The sequence below is a fragment of the Macrobrachium rosenbergii genome, chromosome 36 (assembly GCF_040412425.1).
Source record: "Macrobrachium rosenbergii isolate ZJJX-2024 chromosome 36, ASM4041242v1, whole genome shotgun sequence".
NCBI lineage: Eukaryota > Metazoa > Arthropoda > Malacostraca > Decapoda > Palaemonidae > Macrobrachium > Macrobrachium rosenbergii.
In genome coordinates this window covers 26,879,338-26,901,247 of record NC_089776.1, presented here as the reverse complement: position 1 = coordinate 26,901,247, position 21,910 = coordinate 26,879,338, and the positions used below count along the sequence as shown (strand labels likewise).

The 21,910-nt window shown below is 35.9% G+C and overlaps 1 protein-coding gene across 1 annotated transcript; it reads right to left on the bottom strand.

Annotated features, from left to right (window-relative positions):
• Nucleotides 1–823: 823 nt before the first annotated feature.
• Nucleotides 824–14,679, bottom strand: LOC136825029 (NAD-dependent protein deacetylase sirtuin-3-like). The gene is given in 7 exon segments (XM_067081057.1): nucleotides 824–2,386; nucleotides 5,889–6,005; nucleotides 7,600–7,652; nucleotides 7,655–7,750; nucleotides 8,934–9,056; nucleotides 10,145–10,257; nucleotides 13,943–14,679. Coding segments are annotated over 7 exon segments (1,266 nt in total). The 5' UTR covers nucleotides 14,509–14,679; the 3' UTR covers nucleotides 824–2,188.
• Between the last annotated feature and the right edge of the window lie 7,231 nt (nucleotides 14,680–21,910).

The following is a 21,910-nucleotide window of genomic DNA, read 5'->3' as shown; positions in this document are numbered from 1 at the left end:
TGGTTTTGGGATTAATTTTGCTGAGAGATTAATCATTTTGGGTGTCTATACGTATTAGTAATTGATAGCAAGTAGTTTGGCGTAGGAAAAACTACACGAGGGAAAAATTGGAGGTACCAGAAGACGGAAGCTTCCAAAGAACGGAGCTGATTACTGAAAAATACATTGTAAAGAATAAGATTGGTATTAATGGAAAGGAAGACAAAGTCTCAAGATTTGATGGATTGCTCGTTATAGTAACTTGAATATATTTACAAATGTCGCTTAATATCAAATTCACGCTACCTCGGGAGTATCTCCGATGGAGAATTATCACCGAAGGGGAATTTATATAAGTGATAAATGAATTAGTACCACTGGGATGCGAACCCTTGACATGGACCCATTCAGTGACTCCAGTAGACGTTACCACCGCGGTGGTAACGTCTACTGGAGTCGCTGAATGGGTCCATGTCAAGGGTTCGTGTCCCGGTGGTACTAATTCATTTATCACTTATATAAATTCCCCTTCGGTGATAATTCTCCATCGGAGATACTCCCGAGGTAGTGTGAATTTGATATTAAGCGACATTTGTAGCTTCATAATTGTATATAAATCATGGTGTGATATAAAATTTCATATATACAGTATATATAATATATATATGTATATATTTTACATATACATATATTTATAAGTATATATATATATATTCATATATATTTATATATTATATATGTATAATGTATTTATGTATATATATGAGTGTGTGTGGATAATACCACTAGTACTTAAAACATTAATGCTCTTTGACAAAACTGAGAAACATTACTAAAACAAACGTTTATTATTGTTAAAATTGTTTTATTGACAACGTAGCCTTCAAAAACGTTCCCCTAACGTATGACAAACATCAAGTGCATTTCCCATTACATGGTAACAGACGTTAGAAAAGTGAATAATAACAACATTTTGTTACGTTGGTGGAACTCAGCTTTCAGCCTACTATTTCCTTTTAAGTTCACTGTTGATATTTAAACTAGTATGTATTTTTCTAACGTGAGTTAAAAATATACATCAAGCGTTTACTGTTTATCAAAAGATTAGCTTCCAAACTATAACAGGACTATAACTTGTCAAAGACATCTAAATATTAAAGATGAAATCTTAACAGACATTAAGGATGCTGAGCAATTTGAACCTCAAAAGTTCAAGCGAAGGTGGAATGCATTCCTACCCTACAACAAATTGGCTCTAGATTTTGCAAGTTTTTTGAAAATTATCTATAATCAAGCTTAACCAAGAGGGTCATTTTGACTTTGTGAACTCAAGAAATTAAGATTACCTTGAAAATGGTATGAGGCTGAACTCCAGTAAAACGAGAACACTATTGATTACCAGATCTCAGAGAGATTTTCCACCACATCCTCCCCTTCAGGTGGATGCAACTCTGCTGAATGAGTCTGAAGCTTTAACTATTCTAGGTGTAACTTTGGACTCACATCTTACTTTTGAGATACGTCTAATGAAAGTGTAAGCAAATCCTGCACGAAAGTTAGGTATTGTATGTAAGGCCTTATGTATTTACTGTGTAAGTCACAAAATCACAGCAACCTGGTTTAGATCATTTGTCCTTCCTTTACTAGAATACTGTTCTCCCGTGTGGATGTCTGCTTTTGCCAGAGACATCTCTTTTAGATGAAGTGGTTAGTGGTGGTAGGTCTCTTGTGTGTCAATTTTTCTCAAGTTCTATTTTAAAAGAGATCTTTTGCATTCACAACTGATCCCTGATCCCATTTTTCTGTCAAGAGCAACCAGATTTGCTGAACAGCAGCACCAATATGCAGGAAATATGCCTCGCTATCAAAGTTCTCAGCTCCAGAGGTCCTGTATTCCTCACACCATTGGATGGTGGAACAGTCTCCCTGAAGATGTCGTGCAATTGGAACTTCAGAAGTTCAAGCGAAGATGCAATATATCACTACCCTAATACAATTCTCCTTGTCTTTTAATAATTTAATTACATTTTCATCTATTCACTAACTGTTAATTTATGTTTTTCTTTTTTTAGTAAGTGATCTCTTTCTATATTTCCCTTTACTTTCTGTTTCATATTCTTTTGATAAGTTGCAATACAATATGGATTGTTACCTCGGTTGATGCTACAAGCAAAGTAGACACATACAGCATTTCATGGTCTTCATCTTTCTAATGATCTTTCGTAAGGTCTTTTAGCTCATTTTCCCATCCAATGCTTTTTACTAGTCGTTTTACAGAGCTCGTAAGGTCTCCGAGCAGCATGTAGTCGTTGGCACGTGTACCAAAACTACCAACTAACTCCCGGTTAATAAGGACTCTTGGCGTTTGATGGTTAACTGCATCAGCTATGCCAGCAAAAGGATACACCTGAAAAAAAATACAGTAAGCTACAGTATTATGGAATATTTCCAAAGCAGTAATTATATGAAATAAATCATGATTTGGACTTTCATCACCTTATTTTTACTGTCAATATTTGAATTTTTTTACATCGGATAATTACAAGATTTTTTATTTTACAATTGATAAACCTACTTATTAGATAAATGAATGTCATTATTGTTAATATACTATTAGTTTGAGATGGATAACACCAAGCTATTATGGAATCACTGCCAAGATGACTCTTGATGAACATGAAATGACACCTGGTAACCTAATTACACGTTGACTATCACTATTCTGGCAATCGCTAATCTGGTTCTATCACTAAATTGGCTCTAATTTTGACTATCATAATTTCAAATTTCCTGGGTCATCGCACCAACCTATCTTTGGGGTGTAGAAACAATGAGAAATATGCAGTAAAAATATAAATGAGAATATAGTACTGTAGTATAAAATGTGAATAAGAAAATAATAAGCGTAACTACAGATTTAACTTATATGCACTTTTAGAGGGGTGTCAAGTATTCACAGATTTTAGCTATTTGCGGGGGGGGGGTTGTTTGTGGTACTCATCCTCCGTAAATACCGGGGATCAACTGTATACTTATGTACGAACTCTATGCACACAATTGCGTTTATCTTTTAGATTGTAAAAATAAAAAATGAGAAAATACAGTAAAAATATAAACGAAAATAGCGTAAAATATAAATAAAAAATCATAAGTGTAACAACACGAACCAATGAGCTGTAGCAAGTTCGCCAATGGCAGCAAATGAGTCTGTGTGTATGTGCATACCCTACTCACATGATTGCATCTACCTTTTGGGTTGTAAAAATTTAAAAAAAAATGAGAAAATACTATAAAAATATATATGAAAATAAAGTAAAATATAACAAAAAATCATAAGTGTAACAACATGAACCAAAACAAGCTGCATCAAGTTCACTGATGCCAGCAAATAAGTTTGTGTGTACGTATGTATCATACACACAATTACGTTATCTTTTGGGTTTTAAAAATAAAAAATGTGAAAATACAGTAAAAATATAAATGTGAATATTGTAAAATACATAAAAAAAAAATCCAAGATGAAGAAGATGGAAATCCTGACTGCCCTTCACCTCAAGACATGTAAATGTGCTTAGTTGCAAATTCCAGCTCTTCACTTTGGAAGAGGCAGTGATGAACTTTCTTGTGTAAGTTAACAGAATTACCTGTGTCATTTATTTTGCCTGTGCTTTATCAAAATTTCATTTAACTTTCATTTAATTTTGCTTTTTCCCTTATTAACCAACTTGTACTGATTTATAGGGTATTTTAAAGGTAGGATGAGGTGGTAACTTTTGGGTTAAGTGTATCCTACCTAACCACTCTAATCTGACAAAATCACTAATCTGGCACCCTGCCTGGTTCCAATGATGCCTGATTAGTGATGATCAACTTGTACTGGAATGTTTTGCACAATATACAAATGAGGAAAAAGCCTGATGCTTGGGGACTGGAAGTCATGGCAAAGGTACCAAGGAAAGGTGACTTGACCAAATGTGGTTATTGTAAAGGCACTGCCCTTGTGTCAGATGTAATAAACATATTCAGATGTTTATTTTCAACTGGCTGAAGAAAGAAACTGATAAAATGTTTAGAAATAAACAAGCTGGTTTCAGAAAAGACAGGACTTGCACAGATCAAATATGTCTTTTACGACATATTGTGCAGCAATGAATGGAATTTAAAAGAGCCTCTTCTGATGGCTTTTGTTGATTATGAGAAGGCATTTGACAGTGTCCTTAGTCTCAAGTTATGGAAAGTCTTGCACCATTACACCATTCCTGTTAAAAGTGCAATGCTAATTGAGATGACCTAAGAATGAAGTAGATGCAAAGTTATGTGGACAGGGTCTTGTAAACTGAATTTGCAGTAACTAGTGAGTTGCCAGAAGGGTACAATATACCACTTTTGCTGTTTGCTTTTCTCATGGATTTTATAATGAAAAAAGTGGTTGGAGATGGAGGAGAAGGTTTACATTGGAGAAATGAGACAGTTAACAGACTAAGAACATGAAGATAATGCTGTTTTTGTCAGCACAACACCACAATATGTACACAGTCTGGTTAAGAGAATGCATCTTTTATCTGGAGAGATGGGATCAATCTAATAAAAACTGAAGTAATGAGGACATTGAGTGTAAAAATGGATGAAAGAACACTAGATGTAGAAAGTACCAGTGACATTGAGTCTTTCAGACATTTTGGAACAATGATAGTTTTATTGAGTTAAAGTTTAGTGGAAGACAAAAAAAAAAAAAAAAAAAAAAATGGCCAGGCTGAACAAGATTTCAAAATTAAAACTGACTGAAACTGCATGTGAAAATAAGATTTTAACTTATGTCTCGTACAGTTAGTATTACTACAGTATAAGGGCATGAATCATGGTATGAAAATGAAACTACTTAAATCTTTTGAGAACATAGCATGATGGGCAGAATGTCACAAAGGTCTTTTTTGTCACACAGCCTTGGAAATTATTATTATTATTATTCCCAGGGCAATTCAACAGAATACAGCCTGATGAAAATATTAATAAGTAACAAGCAAGCAGTTACGATGATCAGATTTTCAATGAAAGAAATTTTACAAGAGTATAATGAATAGATTCCCTGTGACATCACCCTTCGTAGAATTTGAGCATGTTTGTGATTACGGTTACAGTACAGTAATTTTGATAACAGATAATAATAAATTAATGCTACACACCATGTGAGGACTGTTAAGATTACTGCTAAATACCATATGCAAGCTGTTAACACTAAAATCAATATTTTTTAGATGATAGTTGATACAGAACTGTCTGAGTAATTCAAGTCAAGTGGTAAATAAACTGTGGTAAACCGTCTCACATTCCCTTTACCATAGTTACAGATCAGCTGCCTTGACGATAAATGTAAGGATGGATGAACAAAATAAGAGCAACCCATACATTGGTTAAATGCAGAAAGTGAATTATATAATACACAAGACAAACTGTGGATCTGTAATCATGGAAAGACTGAAAGAACAAAAATTCACAATAATGCCCCATAGAGTTGCTGGTCTGTTACTGTACGTTAAATAACTAAAATACCTTAAAATTAAAATTACACATTAATCCTGAGATTCAACAAAGAACTAAGCAAACCAGATTTCTGCTCAGATTCAAGATCAAACCAGTGAGGAGGTAATGTCCTGCAACTATAAGTTGTAATGGAATCCATATAAACAACTGCATTATTTATACAGTACATGTATACATAAATGCAGTTCCATTAATAGTTAGGGGATTTCCTTAGTGAAGGATACTGCATTTCAGTCAGATTCTCTATTCAAAGTTAAAAAACTTTAAGGGTTGAGTGCAATGATTTTATATCCAAAGCAAAAGACCTTAGAAATTTACAGCAAACTTAAGGATTTTCATGAAAGATCCATGTGAGAGAGTACTATTACCTCTAATGATGTCCCTATAACAAGGAGAAGATCTGTGAAGTGGACCTCTGTATGATAATCCCAAAACTGCATGGGCAAATTCTCACCAAAGAAAACAATATCTGGCTTCACTTTACCCTGTACAAATGAAAAGCCAAACTGTTATATTCATATTCATCTAAAAATTCATAAAGTACTTTCTTATATTGGTTCCAGCTCCATGAGAATTGCAAAACTATTCTTATTTATACCTTTAATGAAATACTAAAACATTCAATAATACACTTCAAAGATAACTCTAACTTTCTTCTTTAAGAAACTGTGGAGGTCTCCTTGGAATTTTGATCTTAGATCAAGTACTGCACCACAATATTTCAAAATATTTAGTCTTAGGCTATACAGTAGTACAGTTAATATGTTTAACAAATTGCTACCAAATGATCCAGACCTCATAATATAGCTACAGAATGGAGAATGATATGTATTAATGGTAAATTATATTTAAAGCTACAGTATTCTCACTTCAGTCAACAATGTATAGCAAGACTTGAACACAACCTAATACAGATATATTCTCAGAATCCTTAAATGGATAGTCAGCCACCATGCGCCTATAAAATAAAAATGAACACCATGAAGCAGAGCTAACTAACTATGCCTAGTTAAGCAGAGAATAAAAATAGTGTAAGAAAAATACATCCTAATGTAAATGCATGTCACCTATCTAGGTGGAGAAATGTCTTTACAAAAATGTCCATGGGCATTGCACTATACTATACTATACTTGCACTGTACTATACTTATCTGCTCATGGGGCAATAACCAGCACCAGTGGTGTACTTTACCATATTTTGGCTGAACTCCCCCACCATCAATTTGATTTAAAAAAGAAGAAAAACACTTCCTATTACCTGCTCAGCAGCTAGCCATGAGAAAGAAAGATGTCTGATAACATGTCTAAGTATGTGGCTACTTTCTGCAAAGGTACGACACTTGCCCAAGAAGGTTATTCACTCTTCTTTCAAGAAAACTATTCTCTCAGCTAATAGTTAACACACTACTGACACTGGTAGAGAACCAGAGTGTTAATTAATAAACAATGATCATAAAAGAAATGCTGTTCTATTCTTGGGAAGCAAAAGAAAAATGTCTTATGAGACTCAAATAGCTAAGCAGTTATACCTTTGTACCTAATGGGCAAGCTTTTTTTTACAAGCTCTGTATTGAACTTCATTTATTGAAGATCCTTTTTGACATTACTCCATGTTTCAAAAAGTTATGAAAAACATTTTACTGTTTGCCAGTTTTGGGCTGCACAAGTTGACAGATGAACATGATAAAATGTTAAAGAAACTGGACAGAAGAAGAAAGAATATCACTGGCTTCCTGATAAAAGGGTTTCCTCATATTCTACTTTTCAACAGTGCAAACTAGATGAGTCCATTTCAACTTCCAAGTGCACAGCAAAAAGTCCTTTAAAAAATATAACTTTCAAGCATTACTGACACACAATCATGGCTCTTCTAATTTTACTGATCCTCAGACACAAACACCATAAAAGAGTGGAAGAAGAAATGTTGGAAGCAGGTCAGAACCACTTCTCCAGAAAGGCATTTTACCGTCAAAAATTTATCATCAAAAATTAAAAAGAAAACTTCCTAAATTATTCTGACATATCTGCTCAACAGAGGAACTAAATGCATGAGAACTGTTATAATCATACGGCACTTACTTTACATTTGGTTTCTATACAAAAGGGAACTTCCCCATTAAGGATTGCTTCCTCACTTTTTCTCCAGGGTAAATTTTGCTGCAAAGTGTGCAAGAAGCTGTTGCAAAAGTCCCATGAGCCTCCATGAGTTTTGTCTCTGGGATGCCAGCCACTGTCAGATAACAGAAGGCACTATTCAAAACAAGGCCTTATATCAAATTGTTTATACATGCATGTACAATACAAGAATTATCACTTTACACTGGTCAGTGATACCCCTGCAATTATAAGTACAACTTTATTTCACTCAAAATTTAAGAAAGTCATGAGCAAGATATAAGGAATTCATTACGTCAAGGTACCCAAAATTTTTAAAAGCTTTAACAATTTGAAATATGCCAACTACTCTCCACATTTACAATGCCTTAACTGCATACCAGTCTAAAATAACTTCAGAAAATAAGAAATATATAAATCTTAAAGTCATAATGCAGAAGAAAAAAATAAAGATAAGGAGGAAGGCCACAGAAGCAGCCTGGGTAAGGAAGAAGATGCAGAGATAATAAAATTTGTCTTAACAGAGTAGATGAAAGAAACAAATGCCCAAAATTCTAGAAAAGGTGAAGAAAAACAAAAATATATGAAGGAGGACAATATTTGTACATAATACATAAAAGATGAAAACTGAGGCATTAAAGTTGAAAAAAAAAAACAATACAACAACTGCAGTAATATTATGAAAGCTATTTCATGAAGAGAATGAAGGTAAACAGATGGATGTTAATTTGACCAAAAAGCCCAACAGAGAATATCACTTCTGAAAAAGCTGGGATAGCATTAAGAAGATATAAATGTATGGATTCATGAACAGTGTACAGTACTTCTATAAATAAATATTGACACGAGAACACAAAAATGAAAGACCTAGTAAACAATAAGGTGCAAGACCAAAGAATGGTTCTTGGATGCCTTTTTATCAGACAGAAAGCAGCCAGATACGGTAATAGACAAAAGCTAATTATATTTCAAAACTTAAAACGACATACACATCAAATACCAATACTCCAGTTAGCAACCATATGACAAAATGGACAAAGACTGGTAAAATACAAAGAGAACATCTGGAGGCTATGATAAATATCAATAAATGTTTTAGAGCAATTTCTAAAATTGAGAGAGAGAGAGAGAGAGAGAGAGAGAGAGAGAGAGAGAGAGAGAGAGAGAGAGAGAGAGAGAGAGAGAGAGAGAGAGAGAGAGAGAGAGAATTTAACTCTTATGCACAAGGAAAATCTCAAAAAGCATTCAGCAGTAATTGGTAAAACGTTAATAGTGACAAAGTTTAGGTTTATACTTACTTCTTTCTAAGCCATCAATATTCTGTGTGTAGAGTTTTTGTAATTTTTGGTTTTCAAAAAGAAGTCGTATAAAGTAGTGAGCAATGTTGGGCTTGTAATTTACTCCAGGATACAGTTCTTGTGCTGGAAAGAAATATGAAACCAGACTGAATATAATAAATAAGGGAGAGCAAAACTTATACAATATTTATAATCCAAGTGATGAAAATACCAAAATCTACATCCAGTAACCCAAAACAAAGACACTATAATAATGAAATTGTGTTAATTGTCATTCAAAACAAAGATAATATAATTAACAGGGATACTGTGTTAGCATTCACTATTTCCAACTGAAGTAAAATCTTAAAGTTACAGCACCTGGTCTATTAGCATAAAACCAAATGATACTTTGCAAATGTCTTTTGGTTTTATGCTAATACACTATAAAACACTTCATAAAAAAAGTAACCAGAATTTACAAACATTAAAATGAAAGATTAATAATGGAAAAATAATGTAAAACATTTTATGATAACCTATTTTCACACAAACTTTATTCACCTAAATTATTTACTCCCTAACCTGTTGAGGTTCCACAAATTCACATTGAAATGTACCAAAGGTCTTGATTCCTTTTACAGTATATAATTGTAGAACAGCCTTCTTGATGCTAGTATTGCTTATGATACAGCACTTGTAAGTTTACAAGTTATATCACTCGGTAATTTAAATCATCAAGTATCTTTGCCTAGTTTTCATGACTTCATTTAGGTATGTATACAATAATACACATCAACCTATTGCATTTGATAAGCTTCATTTATTTATTATTCTCTTTGCTCTGTTGTCACTTTTTCCATATAAGCAGTCTCTTCTGTATAAGCTTCCTATGTTAATCAATGGCGTTTGCTTCATAGGGGGTATACTGCTTACAATGGGTCAAGCATGGTACTCTAAAGAAGGTAACAAGGTTTCTTTACAGTGTCACTTTGGCTTCTGGCTACTTTGATGTTGCTGTTTTACTTTTAATCCTTTCCTGCTGGTCTCTTCCAATCTAGCTGTCCAAACTTCTGTTTTATGTCATTCAAGGGTAAATCCTTTGGACAAGCCAAAAGAGAATTTATGAAAGTGACTCTGGTTTTGGTGAGATACTTACTTTTGAAAACAGAGGATATGTACCAGAGACTCATAAAGATACAGAAAATGCACAACAATTTGAAAGAACTCACCCAAAGCAATAAAAGGTCTGGGGTCCATCATAAAGTAGTGGATGTCAAAAATTGCCTCAGGATACGGAAGATTGTATTTCTGGAGGTTGTCGTATAGACCAGTTCCTGGAGTTCTGAAATAATATTTAGTACAGGTACTAATTATGCAACGATTTCTGAAATATTCCATCTATAACAGATAACTTCATTGGATTATTTCTCTATAAAACCCTATAAATGTGATTTTGTGGTACTATTAAACAAAATAATAATAATACAGTATCTCTTCCAATATTCAGAAAAATAATTGGCTTGCCCTCTCAGATACATTACTTTATGTATTGTTCAAGAAGAGTTAAGAAAATACTACGGGAAAATATATGGCACTGCAATGTTATAAATGTCTCCACAGTAATCTGTATCTTCTTCAAAGTAGGAAGCTTAAAGTTTAGGTGAGTGAATATAGATGAACAACTACCATAAATGCAATCATCAGTCTAAATAAAGTCCTTAGGTTTAGCATAAACTAAGCTGTGCAGAGATAAAAAAAAATGTCACATGAGAGCATATTTCCTAGCAGTTTTTTTGTGTACTGTCACCAGAACTTGCACAAAGTAATCATTTCATTATTGCTGGTAAATCTGTCATGGTATGTATTTGTCATCTTGTTGCTGAAGATTAACATTTTCCTCCAACTGAAAATTACACAAGTTACAACTGGTTTATGTATGGTTAACCAGTACTAGTTGATTTATACAGAACAGTATAGTCTGTAAAAGGTTTTCTCTTAATGACTACTCAAAAACAATGTCAATTTTTAAAATTAGGCTATGTAGGCAACTGTAAGTGTATGATCAACCTTAGTTAGTATCAAGTGTGGATGGACACTTGCAGCCATGACATTTGTGTAATGGATAGTTGTGTAATGGATAGTTGTATACCAGACAAATGTCCCAGGACAAATGTGTCCCTGGATAATTGCATAATAGTTAGAAAATTGTGAATTATACTTTTACATAAAATACACTGATAAACTAAACGGTTGTGAGCCATCCACTTTAACTGGCACTTGCCACAGCTAACTGCATCCCCAAAACATTTAACCATTCTAAAAAAACCAAAAGGGTAGTTACCATACGTTTTGATAAATAAGCACAAGTATATACTGTACCATGAAGTGTGAAAAGCAACTTTTCAAACCCAGTGAAAATTAACCAAAACACTTGTAATTTAGTTCTTTCAACAACTCTGCACAACAAACATCTCCTAGATTCTAGATTTTATCTCAAGACCCATGGCTAAGTTTCGGAAATCAAACACTGGTGGTAAAATATCTGTGGACGAGGAGAATTTCAGCTATCACTGTCATAAGGAAAATGCCAATGCCACAAACACGTACTGGAAATGTGTAGAGCAATCTTGTTAAGCAAGATTTCATGCAGTGAATAGTTCAATAACCACAAAAACTGATGAGCATAAACACGGAGTTTTAAACCAGTTGCCCAGATCTAACAATAGTTTAGAGGGGGTTGCATAATGCTTTGCAGTCCTCAGTAACCTGCCAACAGCCCTCTATTTGGAATTTAATAAATGAATTACATAAGGAGGAGGCCATTGCATCAGAGAAAAAGTGACTTTTAAAGAGGAACTTCAGTGTGACAGAAGAGGAAAAATGCAAATAAGCAAATCATGGCACTATTAGAAGGGCACAATCCTAAGGATAAAATAAATTTCACATAGGGGATAGCTCACAACCTGTTGATTTAGTTTTTCAAAACATATTTTGATTCTTGAAATAAACATTTCCAAATAGGAGCATCTTTTAGTTTGATGATGTATTTTATGCAAAAATAAACTTTTAAAAAATTTAAGATTATCTTTAACTCATTCAAACATTTCAGATATTGCCTCAGTACCCAACCATCCAAGCAACTGTACCAGACGCAAATGTCCAGGAACAAGTGTCCTAGAACCAAAGTGTCTTTAAGGCTTAACATTCAGAATAATAAATAGTGTATCCTGTATTCTGTGTATTACTTAGATGCTCTCTAAAGGTATTTGGCCATTGTGACAACACACACTTGAGTTTCTTCGTGGCTATGAATGACAATATGCCAGAAGCAGCTCATGTGACACTCTCTTGACCAACTGGAAAAGCCTTTTAGCCAAACTGTTACACCCCACCAATTGGGCTGTAGTGTGTTATTCCCATAATTGCTACAACTGTTGTGGGAATAAGCCTGATCCTGCATTTTACTGCCCAACAAATGGGTGAATAAGAGAGCTGTACAGTGTGTAATTTGTACGTTATTCTCCCAACCCTTGGGTTGAATATTAAGGTTATAGGGTTTTTGTGATTCTACATTATATATAAGAGCAATAAGGGCGATACAGTATTTAAATTTACCTAATCTTTAGAATTAAGCCAATTAAGACATATGTTAGTCAAGCACTCTACCTAATGACATATCTTATCATTGCCTAAAAATATGCACCAGGTCTTAAATGTGAAGCTGAGGCACCTGGTAGTTAGGCTGTTTACCCAGGCACCACATACTGCCAGTCCTTGTAGCTAGACAAACTCCATAATACTGTACTGTAACATTACTGGTAACTGCTAAAAAATCATTATTGTTAATACTGTTTTATTGTCATTACAATAGAATCCCTCATAACCAGAACTTGGGCCCAAGGGTTGTACTGATTAAATCCATACATTAATACAGCAGATGATAGACACAAACACACACGCTGATGCTTTAGACAGCAAACAGTCTGAAACTACACACAGTAAGTATACAGCAATGCTGTATACTTACTGTGCATTTGCTTGCCTTTCTCTCTCTCTCTCATTAGTCTTTATAAAAAAAGATTTATCAGAGAGAGAGAGAGAGAGAGAGAGAGAGAGAGAGAGAGAGAGAGAGAGAGAGAGTCAGAGAGGAGTCAGGGGGCAAGTAAACACACAGTAGGTGCATAATTTACCATAATGTAATGCATATGTGTATGTATACACATACTGGAAAATATATGTGTAACAATAAATTAGGCTACTTCATTAATTACAAAACCATACTGTATGAGAGAGAGAGAGAGAGAGAGAGAGAGAGAGAGAGAGAGAGAGAGAGAGAGAGAGAGAGAGAGAGAGAGAGAGACTAGTTTACTTAACACGATGCATACATTTACATACACACATGTATGCTAGCCTATAGGCTAGGTTTACACATCTACTTTAAGGAACACATATGCAATCATGTACACATCTTTACTTAAAACTTACAGAAAATCTAATAGGTAAGCACTTATAAATTCACAGTCACATTGGAGTTATCCATCAAGGCTGAGGAGAAAATGAAAGCAGCTTTCATTTTCTCTTGTAAATTACAGCAGATTTATTATTGAAAAGATTTTCCAGGTGTCCTGGTTTTTTCTGCCACACTGTTGCTATATATATTTTGATAACATTAAATGCTTGCACATCAACAAAAATTTTTTTTCTTAATATCCCCTTTTGAAAATGCACAGGGTTTTATATGCCGTCAAATATAGTGGCTTACAAAGTTCACAAAATTGTTTATTATATAACCTACACTAACCTATGCTGCCTGCCATATAAAATGACTGAATTGCAATGTGATCTGCACTGGCCTTCGGTTGACTTGTCGCTACATAACTGAAATGTTTAACATATATTGGATTCATCTGCATTTGGGTGTACAATGTGATCAGTGTTATTTGTATCACAGTTAAGTGAATGGCCACTCTGTAACCTAACCTAACATAGGAAGAGGATGGCTCATGAGCACCTCAAGACACACCCACCTGAAATCTGGAATTCCTGATGGGGTACTTATGCCAGCTCCCGCCATAACTAAAATGTTTGTTGCTTTGCATTTGATCATGTTGGCCACCTCTTCGTAGATCTCATCAGACTCGCTCTCCGAGGTAGAGAAGAACCTCCCTTGGCTCGAGCCCGCTGACAGTGGTGGGCGATGGTTTCTTACACCCAAATACTGGTGTGCGGTCCTTAAAATACTGTATGACGAAGACGTAAACTTGTGGGAGTCACCAGGACTACATAGCAACCTTTTTCCAGCCTTAAGGCTTATATTGTTCAAGTTCAAGCCACTGTAAAAGTGGCGGACTTGATTACATGATGAGCGACTTGTCTTGACAGCAAATTCGGTTAACGAACACTTCTGGCTTTGTGACTTTGTAGAACCGTTCAGGTTAATATACTGCCTACAAAAAGTACCATTGCGTCTGCTGACAAACGGGCCTAAAGATAAGTTTAAACCCATGTCAATTAGACTGACATAACTTTTGGTAAGACGACTCATTGGTCGAACCAAAGCACATAAGACGACAACCTTACTACGGTAATTCATATCTGGTATTATATTAGGTATATACACCACTTAATAAATATGAGTCATCTTAATGTGAACTGTGACCATCACGGTGTGATTCATAATGTAGATAAGCGTTCTGGTCTCAAGTTAATTGCAGTCTGATACACCGTTGTAAAGTGGTACAGTAGTAGTAGCAGCAGTAATAGTAGTAGTAATTGGATGAATGTGGCTTTACAAAAACTCAACCCTCCATACTACATTTTATTTTCCTTTGATATCATGATTTTATAAACTCTTTCCAGTTTTCACGTTCTTCTTTACACACAATTGCACATTAGGTATTAATTATTCCTTACTTTCTTGGCATGGCTGTTACATGGCATCAATTTTCCTAACTTGTATTTTCTTCTTCATACAGTAAACATTTGGTTTGCTCACCGTACATTGTTTTATTTGTTATTTCCTTTTTCGTTTTATCATAGCAGGCTTCTGTTATGGTTGACTTTCATCTGTTTATGATATAAATGTTTTATTCGAGTTGCTTAGTCTTACAGTAACCTTATAGAGACCATCCCAATGTAGAAAGAATGCTTCGAACTTCTCTTGGATCTGAAGGCACAGTATACATTAAAACTTAGTGCTTTCAGCAGACTGTTGTTCTATTCCCTTGGTTATCTGTTACTGTAACTTTTACTTCTTGTTTGGGTAACCAATTATTTCCTTAGCATACATAAAAGTTAGCATTGCTCATCATTGTGGCACAGCTATATCATAACCACTCTGCAACTTATATGCGATGTTGCTCGTCTGTTCTGCTTTGATATGGGCACTTTTTTTAAGTTTCTGGAAGTTTTTCATGCTGATAGTCGCACCCTCTACTTATCTTAACTGTTTCACTATTTTTATACTCTCAATATATTGTTTGTCTCTGTTGTTTCTTCTAAAGGACGATTTAGAACCAATCCATCACCTGCATACAATAATTTAACAATTGTTAGGAAATAATTTTTAAATCCCACCGTTGTTTCTTCATGTTTTCTGCGAATAAATAAGTGACTAAAGAGGATACTTGACCCCCATTGCAATCCTCTCATAATTATGCATTTTTTCCATCAAATTCATTGCTGGGCACTTCCCTTTTGTTGTATGGAGGAGGTTCGACCTTTTCAACGGCTCCTGTTTTCGTGTATCCTGCCGGCATTTCTATTGGTGTGTTGATTCTTTCATAGTTACTTTTCTTCCACAAGATGTTTCTATTTCTCTCTGTTTACAAAACAACACTTTCCTAACTACCTGAGTGATGCCTAATGCATGCACTTTCATAGCTCTTTCCTCGTATTCTTGATAAAGAAAAAAAGAAGACTAAATACTTTCACCTATACATTCATAGGCAAAGTACCTGTACTATATCTCATTTTTAATTTCTTTTTCAGTTTCCCGTACGTGACAGGAATCCTTTTAATTATCAGACTACTTATTCCACTTATCAATGGCTAGCTATTTTCTTTTTATTTTTATGCATAGCTTTGGTGCGTACCCTACGCCTCTCTCTCTCTCGTGTTTGCTTCTGACATCTGCCAAATTTTTCTCAAATACCTACCGATTTCTTAATTTTGATATCCGGAAACAGAGTAAATTGTGTATTGCAGTTTTCATTCACTTTTTTTCATCAGTGTTGGTTATGTGCTACTGTGAGGTATCTAGTTGTTTTGTTGTTCCTGCAAATATCTTTCAGTACGCTTTTATAAAGGGTGACTCTTTTATCTTTCCATAGACTCTCTTCCTGTTCAAACCTTCTGCAGAGACCCTGCTACCTTTAAATTGTTTTCAAGTTTTTAATTTCCGTTTTCCCCTTAAATTTATTATCTTATTCCAATAAAAACATGAATTTACTGTATTAATTTCAAAATACCTTCTGTAATTTTGTTTATTTGATTACGAAACAGGTCCGTGTAAAATAAGGGTACTTATTATATTAATATAATGAATGTCTCCAAACATTCCTGAATAATTAAAATACTGGGGGGAGATTAAAAAAGGACCAGGTCCACCTGTGTTGGTAAGGCTGCTACGGGCTGGCCACTCACGGGCGCGATCCCACTACTGGTCGACATGGGTGCTTTTGGCTGTTGGGTTTCCCCCCTGGCCCGGTTCACACCTCCTTAGGCAACCTGGACGCCCCATGGCTCCCCAAGGGCGCCCATATTGATGCCGAGCTTAGTGCGGACACCCACTCAACATAGACAGTTCCGCAGCAGTGATCCCCACCGCAAGCCATCCACTGGCCCAAGCCACCGAGACGCCGGTTTACAGGGCGACGCCACTCGCCCCGGCGAAGGAATCTATCTCGGAACCTCATCCCATGATACGCTTTGCTCTCTCGCCACCAAGGCCACTCAGTCCGTCTAATGAGGCATAAACTTTCTCTCGTTGGTTCCTATTCTCATATACAAGAATGGACAAATCATTTCTTGACCAAAATAAACAATCAGAAATGGCTTAACATTCACGCTATTATTAAATAAATAATAATGTTCAAGTTTTGTTGGTGGTGATGTTCTGCTTCTCCGAGAGAGAGAGAGAGAGAGAGAGAGAGAGAGAGAGAGAGAGAGAGAGAGAGAGAGAGAGAGAGAGAGAGAGAGAACGTACTAGAGTCTGTTGGGAGAGAGCCACTGAGTGGCATAACTCAACCGTTATATTTCCGCTGTGGTTTTAATCCTAAAACTGCCGCCGACTCCAACCGTTTTAATGTTAAAATATATTTCAATCACACCGCTAAACCAATATCAAGTAGCCTAACTTTTAACATTCGATACTGCTGGAATTGCAAGACATGACAAATTACCTTGATATTGTACATAATTTAACTGGGTTATAAAAAAACAAACTGCTGTTAGATGAGGTAGAGTTCAAAAGCTATTCTGTTCAAGCAAGGTGCGGTAGTCTAACTTAATTTATTACAGGAATCTCACTTTTGTGGATTTTTGTAAAATCAATCTCAAACTCAGATACGCTCGTATTAATGGGTAGGGGAATAAAGTGAGGATTATAATGAGTTGAAATCAAGTACAAAGAAGTAGATAATAAAATAAGGAGAACAAGCAATGGACAATTTTGGTTCTGGACAGTAGGTATCAAGATAAAAAAAACTTAGAAAGAAAAATCAGTAAAAAATGCATGAGCGAATAGAATCTATAAGAGAAGAAAGAGAAACAAAAGAAAGAAAGTTTAATTATGAAGGAGTGTAGAGAGAGGGAGAAAATACAACATATTACAAAACTATTTGAAGCTGACAGGAAGAAGCATAGAATTATCACATCATTACTGAAAGGTCCACCAATAAGGAGAAGAAACGAGGGGCCAGTTAAAAGCAAAGTAGGTTAGGCTACGAGGAGAGTGAAATCCTTGCTGAGATGTCAAGAGCTATCGGGGAGTAGAACGGAAGGAATGGATAAACACAACTGCACGCACGAGACAGGACAACTAGCGGAACAAATCTTCAGGTTTTTCTGATTATCCGTAAGAAGATGGACATTTTAGAAGGCTGTATTACCGGCACTTAACGTCTCAAGTTAACTCTTGCAAATACCGGGTGATATAGGAGTTAGAAGGACTGAGGGAAAAATCAGACACGCAGTAGAGAGTGGCAGGAGCGCTTTAGGCTTTCTTATCTCTCTTTCTTGACATCTTCGGCCGAAAACCCTTACGGACAGGGTCAACAGACTATAAACCAAGTAGGCTCCAAGGGGAAATCAGCCTGCAGAGAGAGAATTTACAGGAAAAGGTGATAAACAAAAAAATATTTGGAGATCAGAAGATTCCACAACTGTACTAGGCAAACTATTATCTTGGCTACAACCTTAGCTGTAGCCAAGATAATACTCCTAGCAAACTGAGCAGTATTAGATAGTACTAGACCTGGTGCTAGAAAACGACACACTGTTTACAGCAGCAGCCTGTCTATTCTTGCGAGCATAAGCAGCTAGGTCTGGGAAAGAAGAGTGGAGAGGACGTTTGTCGTTATGGTTCATTTTTTATATATATATATATATATATATATATATATATATATATATATATATATATATATATATATATATATTATATATATATAAAACTTTATCATTAAAACCACAAGTCATCATTAAGAGCTGGCAAAAGGCATACGACTGACGTGAGAGCTCTATCCAAGAGTTTGAGGTAAGAGTCAGCACCAAAAGACCACACTGGAGAACAGTACTACAATCAAGGAAGAAGAAAAAGACTTCGAAACATTTGAAAACATTTCCGAAAGATACTAACTTTTTGAGAAAAAGAAGAAGCAATATTATGTATCTGCCTCTCAAAAGTCAATTTCTTTGTTATCAAAAGCTACACCTAAAGTCTTGAAAGAGTCGCTGACATTTGACACTCTTCTTCTTCTTCGTTTTAACGTGCTTTTATTCCCATTTTTATATGGGGTAAGCACGGTGCCTTCTTTGAAGGAAAGTGGGGTAAGCAGTAATCTCGATCGGCTGCCCTGCCTGACATCGGTAGACCCCGGTAACGAATGTGTACATGTATTACCGAATCCCCCGCTCCCTTTCTCCCAGCAGCACGAGGAGAACTGGGCGGGTAGGCCGACTCGCTGACATTTGACACTTTACCATTTAAATGTAAACCAGGATGTAAAGGCAAAAATATTCTAGACCGATTATCGTACCTTGAGTTCTAGAGGAGCAAAGCTTCATACCCCAAAGCCTACTCCATTCATGAAGACGTGCTAGGTCTCTATTCAAAGAGTGCAACCATAGACCTAAGGCACAGAGAAAGAACAACAGCGAATGCAATCAGTTTGTTCTCCAAACCTTGACACGTGTCACTAGTATTGATAATAAACAGCAAATTTCCAGGGACACAATACATTTTGGAATGCCTGAATGACACTACTAAAGCTACTATACCGGCCATCAACACAGACCCTTTGGATTCTCCCTATTGAAAATTAATTTAGAATATTAATAAAAGAGCCACAGATTCCCCATGATCACATCTTGTATGTAAGTGCTTCATGAGTGACATGGTCCAAAACTGTACTAAAATCTAGATCGCCCATGCGTGCCTCTGCACCCTCGTCATTAGCACTCTGCAAGACAGTAGGTATTGACAAGAGTGCATCTCAAGTACCAAGGCCTTTATGAAACCCGAACTGTAATGGCGATAACAGGTTATTATCTTCAACAAACCCGCAAAGAACCTTAGAGAGCAGCTAAGCTTCTCAAAAGCCTTAGATAAACCAAGGGTAATTGAAATCGACTTGTATTCCCTTTCCTCCAAACAGTAGGAAAACTTGAAAGTCCAGTTAATCTCCTGAAAATAGTAGTAATCTTAGGAGCAATGAAATCAGCAGTCTTATTAAAAAAAAAAAACAAATGGGAAAGATCCATTACTGGCTACGCCGCCATAGCTGTCAAGGCCAAGATAAGTTTTGACTTCTTTAGACCTGAAGGCCACCGAACACAACTTAGCTCTGGAAAGCATGATTATGACAGCACCAAGGACTCACTACACTGTTTACTCAACAAGGATTCAAGCCAAAAGTTCTCCCGTCTGTTTAAGGCAATATACAGCACTTCCATCAGCTCCTCCATGGGGAGGAATGCTAGAATCAACTCCAAAGAGTAAAGAAGCATCTGTATCTATTTGTCCCTGTGACTTCATGTTTTGGACTTAATTTTTGTGTCCATCTGGATATTCTCTGGCTACCACAGTATATATTACGTACCTTGATCTCAGACAGTACCTCATCAATGAGGAAGATTCTGACGTTATTACAACGCTCTACGAAGTATCAGCGTGATCTGCTTCTTGCTGGGATCGACTACCGTGAGTACCAAGCATATCCAGGGCATATACTTCAATGATAATTGTAGTCATCTCTTTTTAGCCTTTGCTGTTGTTATTGTTTAACCTTCCTGCCTACAACTGGTTAAATATGGTTATATATATATATATATATATATATATATATATATATATATATATATATATATATATATATATATATATATATATATATAATATATATATATATATATATATATATATATATATATATATATATATATATTTGTATTACACTTTTGTATATATTGATGGATTTTCTTGTCCTTCCAGTGGTTTTGAAACTGCTGAAGTTTCCATACTGTGTCCTGGCGTCGTATTATATATCAGTGATAAGCAAAGATTTCGTTCTCTCATTGTCATATAACTTGTTCAAGCAGAGTTTGAAGAATATTGTCTTTTTTTCTATAAATGGTATATCATCTGGGTGTTCCTTTGTTTCAGGATAAGGTTATCCGGCGATTATAATTATGGGGTTATCTGGCTACGTTTTCCCTGCGTACAAAAAAAAGATTTTTGGACGTTAGTAAATGACAAGAAAGGGAAACGTGTTTCATTTCACTCATGCATCTTTTACTAATTTCTCTCTGTTAGTTTTCCATTTCTCGATTCTCTGTCAAGTTACACTACAAGTTCTCCTTATTTGATTATCTGTTTCTCCGCATTGATTTCGTCATTATTATAAGCTTTCCTTTATTCTTCCTATTCATTAATGCTAGTTTATCTGAGTTTAAGGTTAATTTTACAAAAAAAAAAAAAAAGCCAGAGAAATCGAGATTCTGTCACAAATCAAGTTAGATTGCAGCATGTCTTCTCATCTGAATGTTAAGCCATTTCTGGTTGTTTATTTTGGTCAAAAAATGATTTGTCCATTCTTGTATATGAGAATAGGAACCAGCGAAAGAAAATTCATAATTCATTATGCAAGCTGAGTGGCTTGAGTGGAGAGAGAGCAAAGTGTATCATGGGATGAGGTTCCGAGATGAAATCCTTCGCCGGGGCGAGTGGCGTCGCCCTGTAAACCGGCGTCTCGGTGGCTTGGGCCAGTGGATGGCTTGCGGTGGGGATCACTGCTGCGGAACTGTCTATGTTGAGTGGGTGTCCGCACTAAGCTCGGCATCAATATGGGCGCCCTTGGGGAGCCATGGGGCGTCAGGTTGTCTAAGGAGGTGTGAACCGGGCCAGGGGGGAAACCCAACAGCCAAAAGCACCCATGTCGACCAGTAGTGGGATCGCGCCCGTGAGTGGCCAGCCCGTAGCAGCCTCACCAACACAGGTGGACCTGGTCCTTTTTATATATTAAGTCATCACTCAATAGGTAGGCTGCTGCTGCAACCAGTGTCGTTTTCTAGCATCAGATCTACACCACAGGAGAGCAAGATCTTCTTTAAACCCTCATTATAAGCTCTCTCATAGACAACCTGAACTTTACCTCTAAGCTCAATGAAATTACGCCACAAAAAGAGCGATCGATGGTACCGTTGCCGACATTTCCAACTTGTCTAATTTTCCAGGTAAGAAGTTCTGTGGCACAATTTGCGTTAGTAGCTCTATC